Here is a 25,577-nt window from a genome sequence, read left to right on the forward strand (position 1 = left end):
ATCAAGAAACGCAAAACAAAGGAAAGTCAAGATAGAAGAATCTATTCGCTGTTCGTTACCACAGTCAAATCGCTGTTTTCTATATCCAGAGGCGTGTTCATGTGGGAAAGATGGTTTTCGATGCGACGATTGTTGTCCATATACGTGAGGTGGAATTCGTGCCAGCAGCTGTTTTGACATTAGCTTTGCTAAGAAGTGATAATGAAGGAAACAATTAGCAGTGACTTGACTTACTTCGGCGCTTGGAGAACATATCTAGCCATTGCTTCTCTAAACCGACTCTTGTACTCCTTCGGACTAGTTACCGTTGGTCTGTTTTTACCTCCACCTCCAAAGCCACGATCCTTGATCCACGATTCAAGCTTCTTGTCCCATGTGTACGTCCTTATGCAGTCGATGATACCAACGACGAGCTCCCGACGGGGCTCGTCGATTGCAATCATCAAGGAGTAGTCCATGACGTTTTGACGACCTAAGAATAAGGTATCGTTCCACACACTTTGGCTGAGTAGTTTCTTGGAATGCTCTCGAGTGAATAGTGGTGTCTCGTAAATGAAGTCGACCATGTTTTCATCAAGAAGAACCTCATCACGCTCCCCTGTGCTCTGCACTTTGCGATTCCGCATTGAACCCTTGAGATCGAAGATGCGTGTTGGCACTCGATCGTAGAACAGATTCTCCATCAAAAGCAGAAACCAGTTGAACTCAACGCCTGTAACTGGATTCTTGATAATGACTTGATAGAAGCCAAACATCTTGGCAATGGCTGATGGAAGCTCGTGAAACAACGCCTCCGACATGATTTGGAAGTAGGCCGGTGCGAACTTTAGGAAAGCTTGCGTCTCGATATGAGACAACGACTTCAAAACGAATCGGTCATCGAGCGTTTTGAGGAACAGCGACTTCGTCTTTCCGCCTTTGGAATCCCACTTGGCGCACCGAGAGAGAGACTCGACTATGCGATCTGCAACTCCGCATTTCCTGCGCAGTGCATCAAATTGCTCGGCGTAGAAGACTTTGCAGAGCATCTTGGCCTGGCCCTCCTGGAATTGATATTTGAGGTGCGTTCCTGTGGGCCGAAGAAGCGCACTTTCGACTCGTACCTGGTCACGCGCTTCTAATTCTGTGGCTGCATCGTCGTGGGAATGTTCTTCCTTGTCGTAGTGATCCTGAATACTCGCTAGCTTGTTTTTGTAGTCTAGAGAATCTAGAGCAAATGCGATCAATGAGCTCGGCTCGTCCTCGCGAACAATGATATCGCAATCGGCGAAGACATGATCGGACACTTTCAACGGATAATCAAGTGCCTGCCATCCGCTGGCAGATCGCTCAGCCCAGAAATTCGCTAGCATCTTGACCAGTGTGTTGCGCTCATGCTTTGGGAGTTCCTTCAAGTCCATCTCTTCAAGCTTGATCGATTCATCTGGGGAATCTGGTAGTGTCAAACTTTGGTCTTCATCGCTTTGAGCTTCCTCCACCTCGGATGTATTATCGACCATAACACTTTGTTCACTCTCTTTGGTAACCGATTCTAATTTTTCAGGGGCGACTTCTTTTGCTGTATCAGCCTTGATTTCGGACAGTCCCTCACTTGTCTTATCACTAGGCTTTCCTTCTGGTAATGGCGGCTCTGTGTTAGAGAAGAGTTCTTCACCTTCACCTTCACCAGATGGTTCTCGCTCCTCAACCGCTTCTCGTACGTTTTTATAGACCTCCACTGTTGCTTTAGAAGATATGATGGGATAAGCACGTGAATGTTTGCTTTTGGCTGCTCTTTGCAATCTCTCGCGTTGCCTTTCTTTTTCGAATTCCCTGCTTAGCTGCTCAAAATGTCTGGCTAAACTTGACACGCGAGGGTTCCTGTTTTTAGGTGGAATTGAGCGAGGAATTAGTGAATGCCCGTTTTTCAATGTACCCAAAACAATACGATCTGTGAGCCTTTTCTCTCCCTTTGGCCTTTCGAAACCCGAAGGACTCGGCAGAGGACTCGTGACCTTGGTCGAACTACCAGAATTCGACTTGACCGTAGTTCTTGTGCCTTTCTCTCGGGGTGTATTGACTGGCTGTGAATATGCTCGGAACATGGGCGGAGATTTTGCTTTGCCACTGCGTCTGGCACTCTGCTCGACAGGTCGAGGAATGCCAGAAGGGGCTGGTATTTGTTTGGGGCTAGTTGTGGCTTCTGTAAGACCGTTATCTCTTCTCTGACCCGATTCAGCCCGAGTAAATAATTCTGGAGATGGTGTCGCAGTTCGTGAACTAAGAGACATATCCGCAGAATTTTGTCGCTCAAGTTGAAGATTTTTGGGTGGACTCGCTGCATCTACAAGATCTAGATGCTCTTCCACGTCTTCATGGTCGGCTACATCCGTACTAGGTATAGTCGACCTCCTCATTAGACTGGGACTCTTGGGTTCGTCTAATTTTTCGTGCGCTTCAGTTTTGCCGGAATGTTCTTCGACAACGGATACCAGTACGTCTTGCGCCTTTTCTGGCGACAAAGTCATGCGTCGCACAGAGGATTGTTTCGCATATTCTCCGTCCAGCTCTGGAGTGTCTTGCTCAGTTGAGTTGGTTGGGATATCTTCAGAAGATGTAAGAGATGTGGCCGACGCATCCTTGTCGAGAAAGATTTTCTTAAGTTGTAATGAAGCCAAGCGTCTGATATCTTTCTCTGACGGAAAAAAGTCTTTCTCGAACTCAGCAAAAGCCGTGTCCCATTCAACAACTTTCTCTTGGACGGCACGGAGGACCTCGTTTAGTGGGATGACCTCCCAGTATCGAGAATTCATATATTTCTCCTGTAAGTGCTTTATCAAACAGTTGTGATCCTCGTTTGCTTTTTTCACAAGTGCCTCGATCTCCTTGCGGCAATCCTCGACTTTCTCAGGAATGACACTCTCCACATGTATGCTCTTGAGCCGACTCTTCACGGACATCATAAACTTAGAGATACGATGTTCAAACTTGTTGTAAACTTCATTTCGCAGCCGCAGGTCGTTATCAACTTTCCACGTAACGCGTGTACGAGGTACGATGATTTCCAGGAGCGTTATGGGATCATAGTGAATTCGCAAGGCCATATCCTTAAACCCAAAATATCGCAAGTAATCCCGGTGAATGTCATGCTGGCAGACTCCGGCTCTCGCGCGGAGATCCCTGCTCCAAAATGAAAGCTCGAGGTATTTCGCAAAGGAATACCTCCAAGTATTGACAGACATGGGGATTACCTGTGTCTCATTCCCACATATTTTACAGCAACTCCACATAAGAATTGTATCTTGCAACCCACGTACTTTGCAGGGATAGGGCTGGACAAATATGCTTATCTGCGCCTCTCCATGAACATATTGCCGATGGTGTTCAAACATGCGATTCTCGCACCCATTAGCGGTACAGACGGAATCTGCTTCCAAGCACAAATCTTCCACATATTGTCCCAAAGTACAGTCAGGCTCGAAGGCGTGGTTGTCACTTTCATGCTCATTATAGAAGTCCAATGCGAAGACATCCGGGCCCGAGCAAGGTATAGAAGTCGTGGTGCACACAAGACTGTACAGCACCACGATGTTCTGATGTGCATACGGATCGAAGAGGTTCTGATTGCCCGAGAGATAAGCTTCCCATTGTCGCTTCTGTGTCTGAAAATTGTGCGTAGCTCTATCCAACTCAGCATCATGGACTGCTCGCAGGACTTCTTTCACCTTCGCGGATGCATTATCCGGATTTTGGTGTACAAGCTCGGGGGTAATCAACATGAACCTTTGAGACTTGTTCTTTTCGTCTAGACTCTGCTCCACCGGATCCCTGTCACGCAAGCGCGCTAGGTAAGATACTCGGCGCTCTAGCTCGCGTGCGCGCATCAGGGGATAAGGAGGCTCAAATTTTACACATGGTGAGGCGGACAACAATTTGGTCTGATGCTTTTCGACCATATCCTCGTAGTAAGTGGGCATCGGTGCATCATCGGGCACTTCCACTGTTACAGCCGCTATAGATGTCTGCCGCAAGTTCTCTTCTTTGGCATCGGATTGAGACGAATTCACATGGGCATTAGCAGATTCAGCTGTCGCTGGGTTTTTAGTTGTAGTCTCAGACTTCTCCCCAATCGGTGTGGTACCCTTGCTAAAATCTTCAATCGTAGGTAATTTTGCAAACTCGTCTCGCATTAGACACGTCTCCAGTTTGAGATTATAAACGACGTAAATCAAAAATTCGGTAATGCGTTTCACTTTTGCTAAGACATCGTCGTTCGCACCACGTAACACTATCGTGCAGCCGAGTTCTTTCGAGCAGCCAGAGATGTACATATATGTTTTTCTCCGGCCACCGTAAACGTACGTCTTTAGATCAAAACTGTCACAATATCCCGTGTGGGCTGGTATCGTAACCAGTTTATCCATGGAAGTTATAATCCTCGTTTGTGTGCACCTTGAAACGGCTTCCAGCACAGAGGGCTTTACGTTATATGCCGTAGCAATATTTGCCTTTTCAAGAAGCTCAAGTGCCAAACCAGATATGCTTTTCTCAACGAGAAGCAGGTTTGGTTGTAATGCCGCAATTCTGCTGACAAGATTCTCAAGAAACTCTCGTTCTTGACGGATTACGGGTTCCAAACTCATGAAGTGCTGTTGGTGCCGAGCATACTCAATTGCAAATGTGATAATGAGGATCCTCGGCTGAGAAATGCTTCGGGGCATGCTTTTTAAAGCTAAATTTTTGGTGAAAACTAGGCCCGAAACATATGACGTGTCTCCAGGACGTCCACCAGGTATCTTTTTAAGCTTCACGTAGTGTCGAATGTCCATATCATCGCCACGTTGCACATCAGGGTCAACATCATCCGTCGCTTTGAGTAAGATTGGCAATAGAGCCGTTTCCCAGCTGCTGGCATGCGGAATCGAGTAATCTGCTAGAAGTTGCCGAAGCAATTTTCGGACATGCTCTAAGCTGAGTCGATTTAATTCAATGGCTGGAGCACTGGACCCTCTCATGGATGAACTTCTCGTCATCTTAAAGCCACTCTGTGATGCCGGAGTGGCTAATTGAGGACTATTAATCGTGTGGTGATCATGTAGTAACAGAGGGTTGTCTTTAGAAATTCGAGGCGATGGACGTTGATGAATGCTGCTGGCAACGCTAAGGTTACGCCTTCGAGAGCTGCGAGGCAAATTCATAGCTTTGGAGCTACTGACACTCGCATCGTCTGCATCACGTATGAGGATTGAGCTGTTTGCAACACTGCGCTCGCCGAAACGGGAGCGACCCTTTTTTACAGCCGCAAGAAGACCTCCGAAAGTTGCTTTTTCATGTTCAGCACCTACTTTAGTCATGTGATTATCAGACACAACAGAAAGCAAATTTTGCTCGTCACCGCTAGAAGCATCATCCGACAAGTATTGGGCTAGATCCGGGTCGATAATATTATCATGATGAAAGGCTGGGAGTCGTTCTTTTTGGCTGATGTCTTCTAAATGGCGACGTTGTTGAAAAGGTGCACGATCATCATGAAAGGGTTTGAAACCCCGCAAATGTTGTTGTCGCGAGTGATGTCTTTTGTGAACCATTGGGTGATTCCTCAAACCTGCCGAAGATCTGAGGGACCTAGATGACGTCGGACGAGTCAATGGTCGTTCAGTTCCAATTTCCAAAACAGCAGACCGACGGTTGCCGTTTTCATTGACGCGTCTTGTTGCTGGAATTGCCATAGTTGGTGTCTTCAATACATGCTCAATAGACTGAGAAACGACCGAAGATGTATCATCATCCTCTTCCACTGAACCTACAGGGATAGACCCATTAGTTGTTGAGAAATCGAAGTTCCCAGGGTTTGTAGTTATAGGACTTTGCTCAATGTCTGATAAGTCCGACGAATCATATTCCCGCGAATTGACCATATCTTCGCAAGGCTTGCAGAGTCTGACAGAGCTGTTCTGACCGAAAAAGGCTCCCGGAATTAGCGATGTACACTTTGAATCAAAGATCTGTCCACATGTTCGGCAATGATGCTTTCGACGGAACGTGGTGAAAGGTTCACCGCATAAGAAACAGTCCTTGGCATTCTCGTCTCGCATCCAAAACTCTTTACTCAATAACTTGCTTTTCAATTGAGTAACAGCGCTGTTTTGAGAGACAACCCTCTTGCTGGCCGCTTGATGACGATAGAGGTGGGTTGAGGAGTGACCGTGTATAGTTGAATGAGTTGTGGTAGTTTCGCTAGATGAGACTCTGGACATCACATAACCTGGCAAACGACTGGTGTTGACTTTATTGGCAAGATTTTCGCGAGGTCTATCTTGTAACGGAGCTGAAATATCTGAAGGCTTCGTATCGCGGTCTCCAAGAGAAGCAGGAGAAGACTGAGTAGCCGACGAATGCCGATCGAGTAGAGACAAGTTCTCATCTGACTCTCGTACCATACTGTTACCCGCAGAAGCTGGAGCGGTGGATTCATCGGCAGTAATAGAGCTCGAGGAAGCTGTAAGTGTGTTTCCATGTGTTGTGTCTATAACTCCATCGCTGCTCTCAGCTGGCCTTATACTTCGCGATCCAGCACCGAAAGATGTGTCTATTTCGGCAAGCTCTCGTCGATCTTTGGTCGCCAAATTAAATTTCCCAGGCTTATCGGTTTCCAACAGACCATTTGCGGACCTTGAATTAGGGTATGACTCCAAGGAAAATGAACCGTCTCGATGAGAATTGTGCGATTTTCCACTGAGAACTGGGGAGTGAGTCTGCTGACTGGGGAATCCATTCATATTTTCATTCCCAGGAGACCGTATAGAGTCAGTTTTGTCTGTGGCAGCGGGATCGATGCTAAGTGACCGATTCCCACTGCCGGATCCCAGATTCTGGAGACTGTCGGGGCCGACACTGACATTGACTTCACTAATTGCGGTGTCTGCCATTCTAGCAGGTGGTGGTACTGGCGTTGATGATAGGGATGTCTTGGAGGAGGATATACTGTTTGGTTTCGAGGTAATATTGCTGTTTTTTAAAGCCTGTGCTGTATTAAAAGACTCTGCAGCTGGAGATAAAGCCCCGACAGAAGGGGCGTGCGTTCTGGAGGCATGAGATGAGCAGGAATTAGAAGCTTGAGCATCATTCGTGGCGGTAGCATTATGTTCCCCCCTTGTTTGTTTGTTGGCCGTATCGGAAATGGCCCCTTCAACTCGTCTTCCGGAACTTCCACCATCTTTAACTCCACCAACTGATGCACGTAACCGACTATATAGCCCAGTGAGTCCGCCCTGTGAATCACTGGATACGTTGTTGGTTTCAACGACTGATAATGGGGTTGGAGGATTTGTGAACTCGTTGAAAACCGTCAAGGACTCGGATTGATAAGCGGCGGAATGAATTTGGTCCAGGGCCTCCGTTAACGTCTCCCGCTCGGCTTGAGTCGACAGAGAACTGCGAGAACCGCGTCTACCTAGGGGCAGGAATATGGAGGATGCGGACGGGCTTGGGGGTTCTCCAACTTTCTGTGAAGCCATTCTGGACGACCTTTTAGCGAAGCTTCTGAAGCGGGCCGGCAGCTAGACCGGTCATCCTGTTTGTTTCTTTTCCGGCATGCGTTTTGCGGAAGAATGCAGGAATGGCCACTTCTAACCTTCCCTTTTTCTTTTTTTTTTTTTTTTTTTTTTTTTTTTTTTTCAAGCCGTAGACACTGTTAGAGCCGAGACATATGAATGTTAGGTATCAAGCGATAGGCACCAAGAATCAAGATGAGATGCGGATTCATGCATGAAGCGGAAGGCCTGGCCCAACTGCACAATGGGATGACGTGGGGTGGCGCATGTTTGTGGCTTGTCTCGCCGTCAGACACGCGATGGTGTGGCTGAAAGCTAATATCTCCATAATGGGCTTAGCGCGTCAAAGGCGCGTCAAGTCTCAAGACAAGAAGAGAAACGCGGGGGGCGACGGCGACTTCTTTACGGTGCTTGCGCTGCTTGTCAATGTGCTGAGAAGATCGATGCTCAAACACATTGCTTTTTCCTGCTTACTTACCGCGTCGATTTCCGTTGCGCAATTTATATGCTAAAGCGTGCGTTCATAAATCCACAAGCACGCGAGAGAATGCGCTGTGAGAAGGCCGTTAGATGCTTCAACTTTTTCGATGCCATTTCACTCAGAAATTCTTTGACCTTAGAATAGCTTTGACTTTTGCGACTGCTTGAGTCTTTATTTCGCTGATTGAACGCCTTATTTGCCAAGTCCTCAATTTCCTACCGCGAAATTATTGCTGCTTCCTGAAGCATATTTCACATTCGACCTCAGCTCCCCATCACACTTGCTGAAAACCTGGATTTAATACTATTTCCTACTGTGATTCTCAGCATAAACTATCGAACACGAATGAATGCGAGCTTTTCGAATACCTTTACAGAGAGCAAGCTACGGCCGAACTCGGTGCGCTGTGAAGGGGCTACATGAGTGCTTAGTTCTGTAATCGCGATACGAATAGTAACGGCCTTATTAATATCGAGAGACCGCGTGTCCGCAAGATCCCACATAATGCAAAAAATGTCCCATGGAGTTGGCACTTTGGAAAACTGAGCAGATATAATTATCGATACCGCCAAATAAATTGGCCATTATGCTTGGGACAAACGTGAAAAGTGTGGCTCGTTTCACATCTGCTAGGACATTACTTCACGCCACTGATGGAAACGGTTATGGATCGAAGACATCCCAAGATGATGTTGACACACAGCAGCCACAAGCAACCCAGCTGTCCCCTCGCCCGCCGTCTTTAGCAAGTCCGTCTTCGCGTGATTCTACACAATCCCAACGCACCAACACAGAAGGAAAAGCCGCTCCCGTCCTCGAGTCGCAGGAAGTATTGGCATCTCAGCTCTACCCTGTGAATCCACGACGCGTGATCTCTGTTTCAGCTATTCCCGAGCCTCCTGCGACTAATAGAAGTTCTCTCTTACAGCTTCTTAAGATTAGGCGCCCACAGATTGTTTCGCCCAAAGACCAGCCGCAGCAAGTAACACTTCATTCCTCTGATGGAGATGCAAACGGGTCCTCTGTCCCAGACATGAGCACATCCCGAGGAAATACCGACGGACAAAGTCAGGCTATTGTGAGGCCAGGCGAATCAGAAGATGTTGAATTATCTTCGCGGGGACAAGCACCCACAGCGACCTCGCCACGACTGCTGATAGACGCTGTTGAAAACCCGAACACACTTTTAAGCCAGCAGCCGGATCAGTTAAATTCACCGTCACAAGGAGAAGTCACGAGCTTTCAAAAAGCTCGCACGTCACCTAGACTTAGCACTTCCCCTATAGTAGAGACGACCGCGAGTTCAACTGACAACGCTAGGACCGATGTCAATGTTGAAAACTCTCGATCGGCGGAGATAACTGAAACGAAAACCAACTCTGACCGAAATATATGGAATAATATAGCCAAGCTTGGTCGGAGAGATGTGGCTATTCCGAAGGACCAAGAAGAACTTCTTGATCGACATGACTGCTGGATTCCTGCAGATGTTGGTGAACCTACTCCACAGGGCCATGTACCAACGACCTTACTTCAGGAATGGAATGCAAAGATGATTAGACTGTTTCGTGAGAAAAGGAAAAATATGTCGAGTAAAAAAGTTGATTCATCTCCAGAAAAAGAGGGAGAGGAAGAGGGCGTGCCATCTTCTTCGGGAATAGGACATCTTTCAGAAAATGACAGTGACTCGGGTTCAGAAACTTCGGATTGGTCTATAAGTCCTACTAGACACATACAGCGACCTCGGGCACCCTCCGATAGTCCGATCAGACAGCAAAGTATCCCAAAGCCAGCCCAGTCTCCGAAACAGACTGCTAACAAGACCACCGATGCTGTCGATGGCATTGCCAAACAAGAAAAGTCTCATATATCCCTACCTACGTCTCCACCATCTCCTACCATCCATCCAAGTGACCCTATGCAAGAAACGAACGAGCCTAAAGGCGACCAGGGCCAGGCCTCGACTCTGTCTTCTGCTTCTGATTCTATCGCTGATCCTCCATCAAATGACGCAAGACCAGAAAGCGAAGCTGCCGAATCCAGTGACGAATCTGACATGGAGACCTCCATTCCTCAAGCATTATTAACAAGCTCCCAAAGCATTGCGAACCAAGTACGGAGTTCAGAATCCGTAGCTCCAGTCTCATCAAATACAAGCTCGGCTCCCCTTGACAGAGTGCAAATACTCGACACTCTACCCGCTGTTTTGAAGCGCACAACTAGCGAAAATGCAGCGAAAGTATGCAACCTTCCACCAACCTTTATAGCCCAGCGGAGCTCCCCTGGGGGCGATAAATCATCCTCGCAAGTGATTGCCAATTCCGTCAATAGCACAGGCAACACATCAGCTCAGGAACATGGAATGGACTATAATCAGAAGTCTCTTGTTGCGGATTCGCAGCGTACAAATAGTGACCTACACGACTGTAGCCTTCCGTCTCATCAAGATAGTCAGCGGCTACTAGAATTCGTTCCAGAAAGCTCGCTTATTTCAACAGACCTACATACACAGGTCTACATACGTGATGATCAGCCAGTCAGGGAACGGACAGGTAGCAGTTCAAAAACTCCCATGACTGCTGATGTTGGAGGCAAGCTTAAAAGAAAGGCTGAGGATGTCCAATCAATCGACACAAGCCCTTCGAAAAGGCCTAGGAATGTCGCCAATGCGAACATCAACACTTCTAGTATACAACTTACGATTTACCCCGAGCCCGAAAATGTCCATGAAGACAGACACAAGCATATATTTTCTCTTACCCCGGACGGCCCCTTGAAAATCTTCGAGATGTTTAAAAAGTCGTATGCTAAATATGCGGGCGATTTCGATCATTTTGTCAACATGTGCCGCAGGTTGCAATCATTGCGCAGTCGTGGGATATTACGGAGATGCTTTTTGTGGGATGAATTCGTCATGAGACATTTGCTGGATTACAGGAATTACGTTCAGGCGCGCATTTATGCTAAGAAACACTGGGATAACTACGAGGAGTACTTCTGCAATACATTCACTCAGCCATCTTTCAAACAGCGCAGCCTCACACCTCGAACGCTCGATATAGTCGCCTCTAAGCGTGATGACTCTGTTCCTGCTGACTGGGGGACACAAACCATCATAGATAACTTGATGGATTCTTCTGTCACCCATCAATCACCATCGTTCGCGGTAGACCTAGGGAATAAAGCCACATTGGGAACCCAAATCCCTCACTCTTCTACTTTTGATGTCATTCCAATTGCCGATAAATCAACCCAAGCAGACCTCGGCTTCAGCTTAAACACACCGGCTGTTCCTACCACTAACCGCCCATGCATGATTGATAGTGGTACCCAGGTCAATCTAGTGGCTCCAACACCATCATCATCATCATCATCTTCTTCATCATCTTCTTCTTCTTCTTCTTCTTCTTCTCCTCCTCCTCCTCCTCCTCCTCCTGCTGAGAGGAACGAAAGTCTAGTCGAAAATCGAAGCCAGATCATCGAGGAATCCCAAGCCACCACCGTCGATGATGACGACATGTCCGAAAGTGAAATCGATGAAGACTCTGCCGATAGCGAGCATCATGAGACAGCCAGCATAGAACTTGGAATTGGCTCACCCGAAGAAGAAGAAGACGACGACGATTATGATTATGATTATGATGACGATTTACGCGCCAATCTCATATCAAGAATCCGACGAGAAAACCAACAATCCGTCCAAGCAATCTTCAACACAGCGATTCCGGGGCCCGCGGAAAATTCCAATTATCTTGACGATAGCACCCCATTTATGAAATGGGTTGAAAATAATGAAAATTTTTCATTAAAACAACGTGGAGGAGCTTTACGGAGAGTTTCCAGCGATAGAGATGGTGACATCTTGACGAAGGAGTGCACGCGTACTAAATCCAATCAGAAAGAGAAAGAAAAAGAAGAAAGGGCTCCGAACAACAAGCATATTTTCAATGCATTCAGAAAATCTTCCTCCAGAGAGTGAGCTGATGAATCGAGACGGAAAATACCGTCAATGGAAACAAAGTAATACGTCTTTACTTTCTTCGACCGAATCCGCTCTCTGATTTGGACGGATATCTACTTCGCATGTATTTTATCATATTAGCATCTAATTATTTTATATATCCCGTACATGTATCTTATTCCACAATATGCAGAGAATCTACTTCATTCATACGTTGCTTCACTAACAATATCATACTGCCAATACTGCCACCAAGGGGCGTTTTCTAAGACAAATATCCCGAATCTAGTTATTCTCACATGGGTCACACAAATCTGTCTAATGGGGTTGGATTTCAGTCTAAGCTAATCATCATTGAATTATTACAGTGATTAAGTACACGAATGAGATGGAACAAGAATGGAACAAGTACTGAAGAAGTCAATGCAACTAACGCTTTATAATTCAAACATCTAGGGCAAAGCCACAGCGAAAACATGCTCTGCGTAATCAAGCATAATCTTCACTCATTGCACAGGTAGGGCATTCGCACTGATGTATCTGTCCTGAAAACGCATGTTCTCCATTCATAGGGCTATGATAGCCAGATTTTTGATCGTATACTCCTTGGACATAGGGATAGTAGTTGTTCATATAATAGTTCTGAGGCACGACAGCCCCAGCGTACCTGTAGTTTTCGTAGCCCTGGACACCTAGGTTTTGTTGCCCATGCTGGAAATGATATGGATAGTAATGAGAGTTGGGCAGATCAATGGCGTGTGTCTGTTGAACATCCTCGTTGGAATATTGTGGGGATAGTTGCTGTCTCAAATTTATCGTGTTGGACTTGGACGGTGATTTACCACTTCTTTGATAGATGTGGCGCCGGTCCTTGCTTTTAAATTTGACGTGAGCTTCGCTTGAGCCAGTTATAGTGAGCTTCCCATGGCCAGGTACTTCGAGGGACTCGCTTTGCTCTCCGATGCTTTCCTTGGCCTTGGTGATGCTGTTGTCACGTACCTTCCGAAGCCGTAAACTGTCTCGATGCGGTTTTTTGATGGATGGCGACAGTGTATCGGGTGGTTCCAAACCTATCTTAACATAGTCGGGATCTTCCTGGTCACTTTCATCGCTCTCGGCTCTCTCTTCGAGAGATATTACTTGTTTCTCGGCTCGCATCGACTTTGTAGGCTCGTCCTTCTCTTTTGGCTTGCTCTGCAGATTCTTCTTCGAATGACGACTTCTTATTTTCTCTGTTTTCATTTCCGAGATATTATTGAGTGGATATGGAATATCGGAGAGAGCTGCCAGGGATATCTCCTCCAAATGACGAGCTACATGTGCAGCAAAGTCGTACCATGTCTTCCAATTTGATCTTCGACAAATGCCACAATCTGAGTCGAAAGGCGCGAAGACAAATCTCTCCGTGTTCAACACTGCAGCAGTACGCTCCGTATCGCTAAGGGTATTCCAATGATTGTATACCAGATGCTCCACGAATGCATTTCTTGTTGAAATGCCGGGAGTACTAAGGATTTCACCGTTGCAATAGACACAGTATCGTTTCAGCTCGGGGAAATGGTAGGTTAGAACGTGATCCGCCCAGAGGTGGAAATACTCAAACGACTGCTTGCACGATGGATGAATGCATACATAGGCCTTGAGATCTGCATAGACATGTATCCTGATTTCCACACTTAGTAAATCGTGCTGTGGCCACTAGGATATATTCTACCTACATCCATGCTTCCTGGCCCCTGAGTGTGACGATCTTTTTGCAGAGCGAGCATTTGAACGGCGCCTCGAGATGAACCTGCCAAGGCGCACTGCTTTCTATCTGTCTTGTAATCCTTGAGCTGTTACTTGGACTCCAATAATCGGCGTGATGAAGTGGTATTGGGACGTGCACTTGTCCACCGGACTCCTCAAACGTAACGACACTATTGAAACCTGACACCCTCGCATGCGTTTCAATAGGATTTCCTGGTTCAGACCCATTCGCGGAGTCCTTCAGTCGTAGGCGGTTGTATAGATTTAGCTTGCCGAGCTTTCTTGCGAGCGTAATATCGGCGTACTTGTATCTGTTGCCTATGTCAGCTGCATTGCGAGTAGATTTTTTTCAAGTTCATTTGTTCTGGGATTGGGTACTGGTCGACGATGTTATTGACAAAGGTTTGCACGCCAGGCGAAGATTGGACCTCAGTGGCTCTCGAAGAACCTGCCACTTCGAGGTCAGCTTATATCATGTCTTCGACGATAAAACCTGCGCGTGAATTACTCATAACTCCTCTCACAAGGGAGCGGATACTGTGGCTCAGTAATTGCTCTTGAATTGGTCAGCATGGACAGGCTTCTAAGAATCCCCTCAGGCAGGCTCTTGCGGTCGTTCATGCAGTCCGGGGTGCAGGGATTTAAAAGGTGGGGGCGCTGCATGGCATGATGGCCGCTCAAGGCCGTGAGTGGCATGGGCGACTTGCAATTGGTGGCCCCAGAAAAACGAGTCTGAGGGAGAAATAGGTACAGTTGAGGCTTTAGATGGTTGCGTTCGTCCTGCCTGCTTGGGGCTAGGAAAGGCGCTACTCGTTTAGGCAATCACCATGGAGTCGGCCTTCGCATTTTTCTCTCAACTCTCAACTTCCAAGGAGTCCATCCTTGTTGAGATCACCACATTGCAGAAGCTTTTCTTCCGGATTCCATCCCACGAATTGTCTTAACTCAAGACTGGCGACTTGAAAAGAGAAATTCCATTTCTTGGGCTTCTAGAGACACCGTCATTAGCCTTGCAAGTGTACAGCTACTTGTCACCATCAGCCGTGTACCTACATAGTACCTAAATATGAATCTTTGGTCTATTCGATCGACATATTGATATATCATAACCTTCAGAGCAAGCCGATACTCCGCTAGGTGACTTCACGGGTTCTCAATATGCCACGCCCTTAGATTGCTTATCCACAATAATATAACCGGATAATCTGCTGGCATGTATATATTGCCAGGACCGCTGTTATCTGGTGCAACATTCGTCTACACGAGTACCCATGTTTCTACCAAGATTCAAAGCCTGTTCCTCATGCAAAACACCTAATTAGGTGAGTACCTAGGTATACTGTACGTTACCCTTGTCGAGCCATTTCGGGGAGTCCCGGCCATTTCGGTTTCATGCTCAATGCATATAGAATAAGCCACCAATGATATGAATGCTTCCAGGAAGATAGTCCTATAGGACTGTCAATAATTAGATCACTATGCGTGATGATTATAATGCGGAGGATATGATACCGGAGACAGACGAGCCTTGCTCGAGATAAATATAAAAGCATAGTAGGAATCGGGGTCAGGTCACACCTAGGTAGTTGAAAGGAAAATGCGAAGTAAGGAAATTAAGATATCAGTCACCGTCAAAGAGAAACCAGCATGAGGGTCGTCGTCTTTTCAGTCTTTCTATCCACGGCAGGTTTCGTGATCGGTACACCCACGAAGGAGGTTAAGAAGCGGGCTTCTTCTTTCGAATGTATTTTGACCACACCAATGTTCCTCACGCCCTGTTCAATGCTTTGTTGTGCATGATCATTGGCTAAAACATGAAATAATCGAACGTTAGGGTTTGGTGCGAATGAATCTGGAGCAGAATTCGGAAGCGGGAATATACCAGGGGTCTATGTACTTGACTCTCTTCACCAGGTTCAAACATGAATACAGATCCACACTAATCAAGTATTGTAAATATATAGGGCACAGATTATACTTTTCCCAATACAACAGCAATCCAGATACTCATTGATGCTGGGTTGAACATTTTTCGAGTGCCATTTCTGATGGAACGTATGATTCCGAATGAGATGACCGGGTCGCTTGATACAGATTATTTCGATGGCTATAGCGAGGTATTGGCAGCTGATATATATACTTGCTAGTACTCGGTCTTGTGCTAACGAGATACCAGGTCATTGAGTATATCACCAACCAGGGTGCATATGCCGTGATTGATCCGCACAACTTCGGACGGTAGTAGGTCTCTCTTATTTCCTCCTTTGAGCCTTGAAGTACTCCCCAGTATGCAAATAAAGAGGCTATTAATCCTGACTCTTCTCAGTTATGGTAATCTTATTACTTCAACCTCCGACTTTGAAGCTTTCTGGGCAACACTCGCAACGCAGTTCGCATCGAATGACAAAGTCATTTTCGACACGAGTAAGGCACTATATTCCCATTTTGAAGGACAAAGACTAAATTCTCAACAAACCACAGACAACGAATACTACGGATTTGAAGAATCTGACGTCGTAGCCCTCAACCAAGCAGCCATCAACGGCATTCGCGGCGTCGGCGCAACAACACAGTACATCTTCGCCGAGGGCAACCAATACACGGGCGCCTGGACATGGACCACCTACAACACTGGCATGAGCAATCTCACCGACCCGTCAAACCTCCTCGTCTACGAAATGCACCAATACCTCGACTCAGACGGCTCCGGCACCTCAGACGCATGCGTAAGCAGCACGATTGGCCAAGAACGTGTCGAAGACGCAACGGCCTGGCTCATCGAGAACAACAAGACAGCAATTCTCGGCGAATATGCAGGGGGCGCCAACTCTGTCTGTGAAGAGGCTGTTACTGGTATGCTGGATTATCTGGCTGATAATTCGAATGTTTGGCTGGGTGCTTTGTTTTGGAGTGCGGGGCCGTGGTGGGGCAGCTACATTTTCTCATTGGAGCCTCCCAGTGGCATTGCGTATGAGTATTATATGCCGATTTTGGAAACTTATGCCTGAGTGGGATGATCGTTTGGGAACTGATGTTGATCTCCGGCGGCGGCCCCCCGAAAGTATTGGCGCCTGTGTTGATTACTAATCAACTCTATCCGCAGGGCGTTCTCTTTCACAAACCAATGAAAATGTGATTTGGCCGGCAGAATACCCGGCGGTGTGATAAGCGCGAGAAATACTTTCCAAGTTCTTTGTCCTGTTGAGTTGAAGCCTGGAAGTGATCAAGATAAAAGGTATTTATTGAAATATCATAAACAAATCACTGCTACCTGTGATGTGTATGAAAAGTAGAAACTACCTTGGCGAAATTTTATGCGCTGTTTCCGCTGAAATAACATCATAACAAAAACGCCAAAACCCAACCAGACTAACATGCGCCTCTTGCTCCTTAGAACCCATTCCTGGTGTATATCGCCATGAGAAAATGTAGATGGTAAAGGAAAAGCGACAGCGGACTTATAATCCATGACATAAAGAAAAGAAATCATGACGATGATGATATAGTGATCACAATAGCTCCAATGCTATAGAAAGTACCAAGACCAATTTATTAACCATCCTTATGTATTTGAAAAAAGAAAGAAAGAAGAATAGAAAAGAACGCCGTGGATGACATGGTATAAATAGGTCCTGGGTTTGTCATGAATTCCCCTGAGGACGAAGAAATAAGAATATAGACGTGACGTGTCGACATCAAAGTGGAATATCCGATTCCGGATGATGTAGTAGAAGAGCGAACATTGGAAGGGATGTCCGTATCCAATGCTTCAAGCATGGAGAATGAGGAGAAAGAAGAAAAAGAAAATGTAAAGAGGGATATGTTGTGTATGGCGTACTGTCTAGTCGCCTAGAGAGTGCTTAAACATTGCCAGTTGGGTAAGGCATGAACGTATATAGCAAATGTTGGTGTGCTGATTCGAAAATCGAATCGACGTTTCCTTTTAGATTCCCTCGTATGGTATGTCGATTGAAGTTTAACGGCGGTATTTCCATAGGGGAAGTAGCTTCTGCTGCTGCTGCTGTTGTGAGAAGAGGGTGATTGGTAGATAGGCGTCGAACTATGATAATCATCTTCGATTATCACGATCTCGCCGTGAGTCTGGGCCTTGGTTCTCGTGTTCATTCTGTTGCCTGCCACTGATCCACTGCGCAGCATCTTCATCTTGGGTAAGCGGCGTTTTATGATCGGTGTCCCGCGCAGTCTGTCGCGAGCCTGGGAACAGAGAGGTAATCTCTGCTGCGAGTGCTCTGGTTGTAAACATGCGCATTTCTCGTTCTTCCCGCTCATCTTCTTTCCGCAATCGTCGGTGGTCTTGTTCAGAAAGCTTTTCACGTCGCATTCTTCGAATTTCGTAGATCGCGAATAAAAGCACATTTTCCGTAACCCGATTTCGCTGGGCGCCATGTTTCATCAGATTACGGACGTATCGCCTCGTCACATCGGTGGCACCATCAATTGAAAATGCAATGCAGTATGACAACTTCCGATTCCAGCCTGATCACCAGCGTTAGAAGCAAATCCTAGGTTATGCCCCCTATTCACTGTAGTCTACTTACCTTCTGTGTATAGCCTCGGTTGATCCCAAACACCTTCACAAGCGTCGGCATGCACCCATCTTCGTTGGTGCTCAGAGTATACTTCTGTCCAGACGTAGTCCTCTGAGTTCCACACCCAACGCACTCGGCTGCCCAAGGCTCGGCAGAGCATGGTGAAGCAATTGGCCCATTCTCCAACACGGCCGCACCGGGTCTGCAACAACTGCCAGACGTCTGAATATCGTGGAAATCGCTCTAAAGCCCCACAGGCAGAGCACTTGTAACCTTCGACCCGTGTTGCGCCACGAGCAGTCTCGTCCGGTGTGGGGGGAACCATTCCGTGAGCGATGGTTGGCATGGAGCACTTCGAACACTGTGGATTATTGACCCAAGTAAAGAAAGAATTTTTGAACCACCTGTATTCATCTCACAGTTAGCACCCAAGCAGATCATGGAATGAGCCAGTCTTGGCGAATTAGTAAAAAAATATCTCTACCTGAGAAGTGACTGAATCACGAAGTCCTGATAGCCCCATTGTGGTTTCTTTCCTACACTGGCACTTCGGGCTTGGTGTATTTGGTGTTCATCGTCTGCCTCCGCGTACAATCGGTCAAGAGGGATGACGGTCAAAGCTTCGTCTAATAAGCCTGGATTCTCGTATTTTTTGGGAGTCACAGATAAGACATGTAAGAGGTTGCAGAATTTGATAGACGCGGTATCTTGCGGACGCTGAGGCATAATTGGGAGCCGTCGATTTGTCGAAGATTTTGGCGATTGTGTCGATGCTGGAGAGAGAGGGGATTCCGAAGGGGCTGGCGACGCAGTGCGCGATTTGGAACGTGACTGTTGCTGAAAATCATTGAATTTCTTGCTCCGCATCAGGTTCTCGAATTCCTTCGACAGCTCTGTCGCATCGAAATTGCCCATTGTTTTTGTAGAACCCGAAGACCGCTGTGATGATCTGTTCGCCATTGTATTGACCCGGCTGCTCTGAATTGCAACGGCGTATGTATTGGTTGCTATCAAATAGGTCCTGGCGGAGAACTGGGAGACCGTAGGGCAGTGTATCCCAGTTCTGGCCTTTCTTCCTTCCCTCTCTTTGCCTTTCCTTTGGTGTCTCTTCGTCTGGCAGCTGGAGAAAAACAAAGGTGGGCGGTGCACGGCTAGCTCGAGTTGTCCTCTGGCCTTCGGGCGCTAGGGGCTTGTTGAGAGAAGACGGGTGTCTCAGAGTTGTGGATTAGCAGTCGCACAGGGGAAGGCGTCGATGTACAGAGAGAGGATTGAAGGATAGATAAAACTGCAGGCACGTCCAGGAGGAGAAGAGGTGAAGGGGACTCGTACACAGCGAGCGACGCACTCCCCAACGTGGTTTGGTGGGTTCTGATGGGTCACTTGCTTGTACGGCATTACGACGCCTCGACGGTCGGCGCCTTCCCCTTCCGGGCCGCCAAGCCGCCCAGTGCAACCGGCTAAATTTAGATCTGAGAATGCTCAGCATCATCACAGTTGAATGTAGCAGTGTATACCTGAGGCAGAGACAATTTATCAAAGAATTCTACACGTAGTATGATTTTGTACATACAACAACACTATAGGAGTCTGTTACATTGCGAGCCATTGGTGCTGGCAGGAACACTGTGGTTTATCTGATCAACTTTGCCGCGGCAGATCCGAGCGGAATCTTATACTACTCTATTTGGTTCCGGGGAGATTACAAAATGCTGCATACTACATAGTAGTATCAATCACAGACAGAGACTTCAAAGGATAGTACGACGACGCACCGAAATAGTGCATGCAGACTGGGACGAATGGCAACCCCGTTTAAGAATAGGAGACGAGAACACGCAAGCTCGCTGGTGGGAGCGTCGTCAGCTGGAGTGGCCGCCCCGAGAGCGTGGCCAATCAGATGCGTCTGGTAGGCCAAGGCCGCGTATGCTGGAAATGATCTGGTAAGTTAAATGAACGCGAGCGAGCCTGACGTGTCCGATGAGTAAGTACAGTACCAAGTAACTAGTTAGCCAGGGAAAAAAAAAAGTTGACTATTAGGAGCTGCGCAATACGTATATATAGATAGGTACGTGGTGTGCGTCGTAGGTCCGGCGGTTTCACGATACGAAGAGCGCTATGAGATATGAACAACTAGCAGCTGCCCTGAAATGAAAATTTCTGCGCCGACTAGACTGTAGAGTAGTTTCTTGACTTGTTTACTTACAAGTAACACGCCTGCCATCACGGCATGTTGAATGATTTCATTACTCTTTTGAGTACGGAGTAGTAGTGAGGCAGAATCTGCACAACTCCTTTGCCAAGCCGCGCAGTAGCGGAAACGCGCAACCCGAGGCGGAGAAGGGGGGCTTGGCACAAATGTCGCATATTCTACATCAGGATTAGCGCCGGAACAAATGTTTACTAACACGCCCCTGGTTAGGTTTAGCGCAGCACGGAAAAGACCTGAGGCGACGCGGCTTTTTTCTATTGTTTTCTTTCTGGATTAGCGGGATGGATACGAGGCCACGTGAGCGATCCATTTATCTGACCGTCTCCTAATCCTGCGCATGTTTTCGTCCTCGATTGCGTATATCCATCGATAGACGCGAACGAAATATGCGATTGCCGAGGGGCACTTTATTGCCAGTTGTCACGATGAGATGCGTTCTGCAAGTATAATCATTAGTGCATCAAAATCCAGACCAGCAGCCAATAAGACAATGCTGAATCATCAGCGGGATGATCTAACGTATTTCCCGGGTAAACCGCGCACCTATAATTCCTATACAAAATAGACATTTTTACCCCCCAGTAAATTCCACAAATTTATATATAAACTAGACTTGAAAAGTTTATATATCAAATAATATTCATATAATATTATATATATAGCTTTATAGATTCTATATATCTTATAAACCCTTTCGTATTAAAAATTACAATAATTACTAGCGTGTTTCTTATTATCTTAACAAATCTATAGATAGATTCTTATTACTTTTTATAAATAAGCTCTTATATATATATTATTTAATATATAAACTTTTTAGATCTACTTTATATATAAATTTGTGGAATTTACTGGGGGGGTAAAAATGTCTATTTTGTATAGGAATTATAGGTGCGCGGTTTACCCGGGAAATACGTTAGACTCTAGACCAAATAGACACTAGCGTCTGCGATTGCAAAAAGGGTTACCTCAGGCATCAAAGCATTAAGCATTACGACGCACAATTGTACTTCATAGTGGAGAATTTGTTCGTTACTTTGGCTGTTGGCATCATTGGAGACCCTTGAATTCAGTTTTCAAAACAGATGATTGAAATCTACGTCTAGCATCTTAACATTCGCGCATGTCAAGAATCGGCATTTGCTAGAACCGTCATGGCGGCACCAACTCCGACTGAAGCTTGCTTTCCATTGACACTGTCCCTGCTTAGAGAGTTACCGTGGAACCATGAGATTGATCATTGACATGAGGATTTTTCAATCGCTGGAGCTTTGGCAATGCTCTTAACAGATGGTAGTCCGTTCACAGGTTCAATCAGCTGTCAAAGCTCTAGTTACGAAGGTCTTGGTGTGCTCATTCATATAGCTTTATACGAATCACTCTTCAGTGCCGATAAGCGTCTACGAAATACCACAACCTCTGATATTCTCCGTGAACCACAGCGTACACTTTGCCCTTGGGTTGGCAAGCTATGAAAAACTGGTGATCGGAAGAATATCAATCAGACCACCGGTCGCTCTAGAATATCGATATCAACAACTCTACCTACACTTCCTTTGCATCATCAGTGGCATGACAAAGTGACTGTGTGGAAGACGTGGGGGTGGCTGCGGGGCTAAAGTTGCTAATTTGGAGTACATAGATGAACTAGTCCCGGAATGGAAAGATTCTGGGGAACCAAGGCCCGAAATAGCTGAACGCACACCGCATGGACATCATCATCCCCAGAAACGATCGAAAATGGGAACATAGAAGACGTGGGGGGGATGAGGAAGAAAGGCAATGTCAATACTCGATTGGTGGAATTTAATTTTTCCCTACTCATCCCCCACGATGGAAGCTGAAGTTTAAAAATGTTGTCCCACAGACTTGGGGTTGGCACCCATGCCTGGTTGTCATATTAATCATGCCTATAAGTCTTCTTTGTCTCTATTTTAATTAATATCTTCTTCATAATACTCGACTCTACTATTGCTACCTTTGGAATCATGAATCCCAAGCATGATGATGCCCCAGAAGTGGACGAGGTGGACGAAGTAGCTCGCATCGAGGACTTGCAAAATGTCGAATCAACCCGAAAAGATGTCATGATCGACCAAGATCATAGCGAATTGTATTTGGAAGCGATTAGAAGATATCCGGTAGATGAGGCTATCGATAAAGATGCAGAAAAACGGCTGAAACGTAAACTTGACATGCGCATTGTTCCTCTGCTCGGAATTTGCTATTTCTTCTATGTAGGTCAACTGCATTCTACTGTCCCACTGATGCTGACTTATGGCTATAAAGTATGTCGACAAGACAACCCTTTCTTACGCGGCAATTTTCGGAATCAAGGACTCCCTGCATCTCGTTGGAACAGAATATTCGTGGCTGTCGAGTATCTTCTACTTTGGTTGGCTAGTATGGGCAATTCCGTCTAATCTGATTATGCAGAGACTACCTCCAGCCTGGTACCTCAGCTTCAATATTTTTATGTGGGGGGTGCTTCTCATGTGTGAGGCCGCATCCAAGAACTTTGCCACTCTCTCCGCTCTTCGAGCCCTTTCAGGCGCCTTTGAAGCCATTGCAGACCCGGCGTTTATGCTTATTATCTCGACCTACTACACTCGCGAAGAGCAGCCTTCACGCATTTCAGCCTACTACCTCTGGAATGGTATCGGGGTTGCTGGTGGTGGGCTTATTGGTAGGTCTTAAGCCTTTCTTTAGTTTCCGTGTCAGATATTGATGATTGACGGTTTGTAGGCTACGGAATTGGCCACATAAAGGGTGCTCTTGTCTCCTGGCGCTATGAGTTTATTATAGTCGGTGCCGTTTGTGCATTTTGGGGTATTGTGTTGTCACTGCTTCTTCCAAACTCGCCGACCACCTTCTGGGGCTTTACTCATGACGAGAAATTGATGATTATCGCTCGCATGCGACGCAACCAGACCGGTGTTGAGCAGCGCAAAATCAAATGGGACCAAATCAAAGAGGCATACCTTGATTACAAAACGTGGATGTTTTTCCTGCTGGGCGTTGTTAGCAACATCCCCAATGGTGGGATTTCCAACTTCTCGACCTTGGTTATTCAAGGGCTCGGGTTTGATACTCTAGATACTGCGCTTCTCGGTATACCGCAGGGCGCCACAGTGGTGATTTGGATCGTGCTTGGAGCAGTGGCTAACCACTACCTGCCACTTAATAGTCGGACATTAGTCTGTGCTCTCTTCATGCTTCCAACTATTGCTGGTAGCCTTGGCTTTCTCCTTGCACCTACTGACGCATATGTTGGCCGATTGATCTGCTTGTAAGTTGGGCTTTACATATGGCCCTTTTTTTTTTTCTTCCTTGTTTATGATTTTTTTCTGATTGCTGATTATTATCTACAGCTATCTCACAGGATCATACCAGGCCTCATTCGTGCTAAGCCTGTCCATCATCACATCCAACGTCGGTGGACAATCGAAAAAAATGATTGTCTCGGGCATGATATGGTTTGGAGTGTGCGTTGGCAACATCGCCGGTCCTTTCTTTTACAAGAGTGCCCAAGCACCCACCTACCGCTTGGGAATCGGGTCTCTGCTGGTTTCGAATTGCATCGAGCTTCTGCTATTCTTCGCCATACGCTACATGTTCATGTGGGAAAATCGACGCAAGGAGAAGGCAAGGGAGATTCTGCGAGAGGAGGGTGCAGGTGATGCATTCACGCTTAATGCAACGGCGTTTAATGATCTGACCGACAAGCAGAATCCTAACTTTGTGTATGTATACTAATGGGTTCAGTCCAGGGAACAATATTATACAACGGCCAATGGATTAATGATATAGATAATGATATATTTACCATTTTGAAGTAATAAACCAACCCAACGCTCCAGCGTATTCATTGTATTCATTTATACGTTATTTTGCCTAAAATGCTATTATGCCTGCACGTCATCAACGGGCTTCACCTTCTTTATCACCCTCGCCGGCGACCCAACAGCCACTGAGAAGCTTGGAATATCTCTAGTCACCACCGAGTTTGCACCGACTGTGACGCCATCACCGATCGTAACACCCGGCATGATAACCGAATGGCCTCCAATCCAACAATCGTTCCCGATTGTGACCTCATTCGAATAGTCTGGAGCATCTCGTCTCTCCTGCACCTCTACCGGATGCGTCGCAGCAAACACACTCACATTCGGACCGAATTTCACGCGGTCGCCAATAGTCACGATTGCGCAGTCCAGAATCACCATGCTATAATTTTGAGAAGTCAACTTCCAGTCTCCTTATATTTTAGGAATAAGAAAACGCACTTGAAGTTTGCGTAGAATCTATCTCCAATAATTATATTGCACCCGTAATCAACTCGGAAAGGTGGATCAATGCAGACGTCTTTACCAACATGCCCAATAAACTCTTTTAGCATAACGTCACGGTCTGCTGCTAAGGACTCGTCCGTCGCGTCATCTGGAAGATAGTCGTTGTATTTCTTGACGAGCTTGCGTCCACGCAATCGGCCTTCAACCAATTCCGGCGCGAATGAATTATATCTTTATAGTATGACAGCTTGTGAGTAGACAATCGACCAAGGGCTTAAAGAGAACCATAAGGAAGGTGTACAAACGTCATGCCGGATATCATCTTCTCATAGTCATCACACCATGGTATTTCCACAGAAAGTGTCTTTGCAAGCGCGATGAAGTCCGCATTTTTCTCTCTGTGCGCCATAGCGGATGTTAATTTGTTTGTTGTTGCGTGAGATCAATGGCTATTAAACATTCGAATTTGGTTCAGAATAACAGATCTTTGCAATGAATATCTAGTAATATCTTTTCTGGTGCCTTAGAATATAGACAAAATTTCTTCACAATGGTTTTATCTATGGATGTTAGAGGAAAATATCCTAAAATAACGAAATTTCCTAAAGGAGGCGCCCATGATCTAATACGGTAAGGTAAGAGTGATCTATATTAAGAACAGCGAATAGAATCACGCCATCTGCTCAATCTAGTCCCAATATGGCAGGAGAGACCATTTAAGCAATTCGAGTGGGGCTTAACCATCTTATCCTTGTAGGGCGGCGACTGCTTCAATTGTTTCTCTTCCTAAAGCTCTCAATTCG

General features: G+C 46.3%; 7 protein-coding genes across 7 annotated transcripts, besides 2 other annotated features; 3 read left to right on the forward strand and 4 right to left on the reverse strand.

Annotated features, from left to right (window-relative positions):
* Positions 1–41: 41 nt before the first annotated feature.
* UA08_08153 (hypothetical protein) lies at positions 42–7,496 on the reverse strand (the record flags this gene model as incomplete). Its single annotated transcript, XM_020263045.1, has 2 exons — positions 42–168; positions 235–7,496. 2 exons carry the CDS (start codon positions 7,494–7,496, stop codon positions 42–44), a joined length of 7,389 nt encoding a protein of 2,462 aa, XP_020116725.1.
* A 1,103-nt stretch (positions 7,497–8,599) lies between these two features.
* On the forward strand, positions 8,600–11,992 carry UA08_08154 (hypothetical protein; the record flags this gene model as incomplete). The annotated part of the gene is made up of 2 exons (XM_020263046.1): positions 8,600–11,347; positions 11,489–11,992. 2 exons carry the CDS (start codon positions 8,600–8,602, stop codon positions 11,990–11,992), a joined length of 3,252 nt encoding a protein of 1,083 aa, XP_020116726.1.
* Positions 11,371–11,455: a repeat region (Identified by RepeatMasker using a combination of RepBase library and repeat library created with RepeatScout).
* A 471-nt stretch (positions 11,993–12,463) lies between the features above and the next one.
* UA08_08155 (hypothetical protein) lies at positions 12,464–14,419 on the reverse strand (the record flags this gene model as incomplete). The annotated part of the gene is made up of 3 exons (XM_020263048.1): positions 12,464–13,637; positions 13,693–14,050; positions 14,248–14,419. 3 exons carry the CDS (start codon positions 14,417–14,419, stop codon positions 12,464–12,466), a joined length of 1,704 nt encoding a protein of 567 aa, XP_020116727.1.
* A 951-nt stretch (positions 14,420–15,370) lies between these two features.
* On the forward strand, positions 15,371–16,731 carry UA08_08156 (putative endo-beta-1,4-glucanase B; the record flags this gene model as incomplete). The annotated part of the gene is made up of 5 exons (XM_020263049.1): positions 15,371–15,467; positions 15,719–15,840; positions 15,900–15,964; positions 16,050–16,147; positions 16,205–16,731. 5 exons carry the CDS (start codon positions 15,371–15,373, stop codon positions 16,729–16,731), a joined length of 909 nt encoding a protein of 302 aa, XP_020116728.1.
* Positions 16,732–17,792: 1,061 nt separating this feature from the next.
* Positions 17,793–19,233, reverse strand: UA08_08157 (Protein png1; the record flags this gene model as incomplete). Its single annotated transcript, XM_020263050.1, has 3 exons — positions 17,793–18,220; positions 18,283–18,677; positions 18,758–19,233. The coding sequence occupies 3 exons, from the start codon at positions 19,231–19,233 to the stop codon at positions 17,793–17,795; spliced, it is 1,299 nt and encodes a 432-aa protein (XP_020116723.1).
* A 1,767-nt stretch (positions 19,234–21,000) lies between these two features.
* Positions 21,001–21,398: a repeat region (Identified by RepeatMasker using a combination of RepBase library and repeat library created with RepeatScout).
* A 1,072-nt stretch (positions 21,399–22,470) lies between these two features.
* Positions 22,471–24,238, forward strand: UA08_08158 (hypothetical protein; the record flags this gene model as incomplete). The annotated part of the gene is made up of 4 exons (XM_020263051.1): positions 22,471–22,770; positions 22,919–23,168; positions 23,228–23,771; positions 23,854–24,238. The coding sequence occupies 4 exons, from the start codon at positions 22,471–22,473 to the stop codon at positions 24,236–24,238; spliced, it is 1,479 nt and encodes a 492-aa protein (XP_020116724.1).
* Positions 24,239–24,387: 149 nt separating this feature from the next.
* On the reverse strand, positions 24,388–25,183 carry UA08_08159 (hypothetical protein; the record flags this gene model as incomplete). Its single annotated transcript, XM_020263052.1, has 3 exons — positions 24,388–24,709; positions 24,769–25,005; positions 25,080–25,183. The coding sequence occupies 3 exons, from the start codon at positions 25,181–25,183 to the stop codon at positions 24,388–24,390; spliced, it is 663 nt and encodes a 220-aa protein (XP_020116560.1).
* Between the last annotated feature and the right edge of the window lie 394 nt (positions 25,184–25,577).

This window comes from Talaromyces atroroseus (assembly GCF_001907595.1).
Source record: "Talaromyces atroroseus strain IBT 11181 chromosome Unknown scaffold_13, whole genome shotgun sequence".
In the NCBI taxonomy this organism is placed as follows: domain Eukaryota; kingdom Fungi; phylum Ascomycota; class Eurotiomycetes; order Eurotiales; family Trichocomaceae; genus Talaromyces; species Talaromyces atroroseus.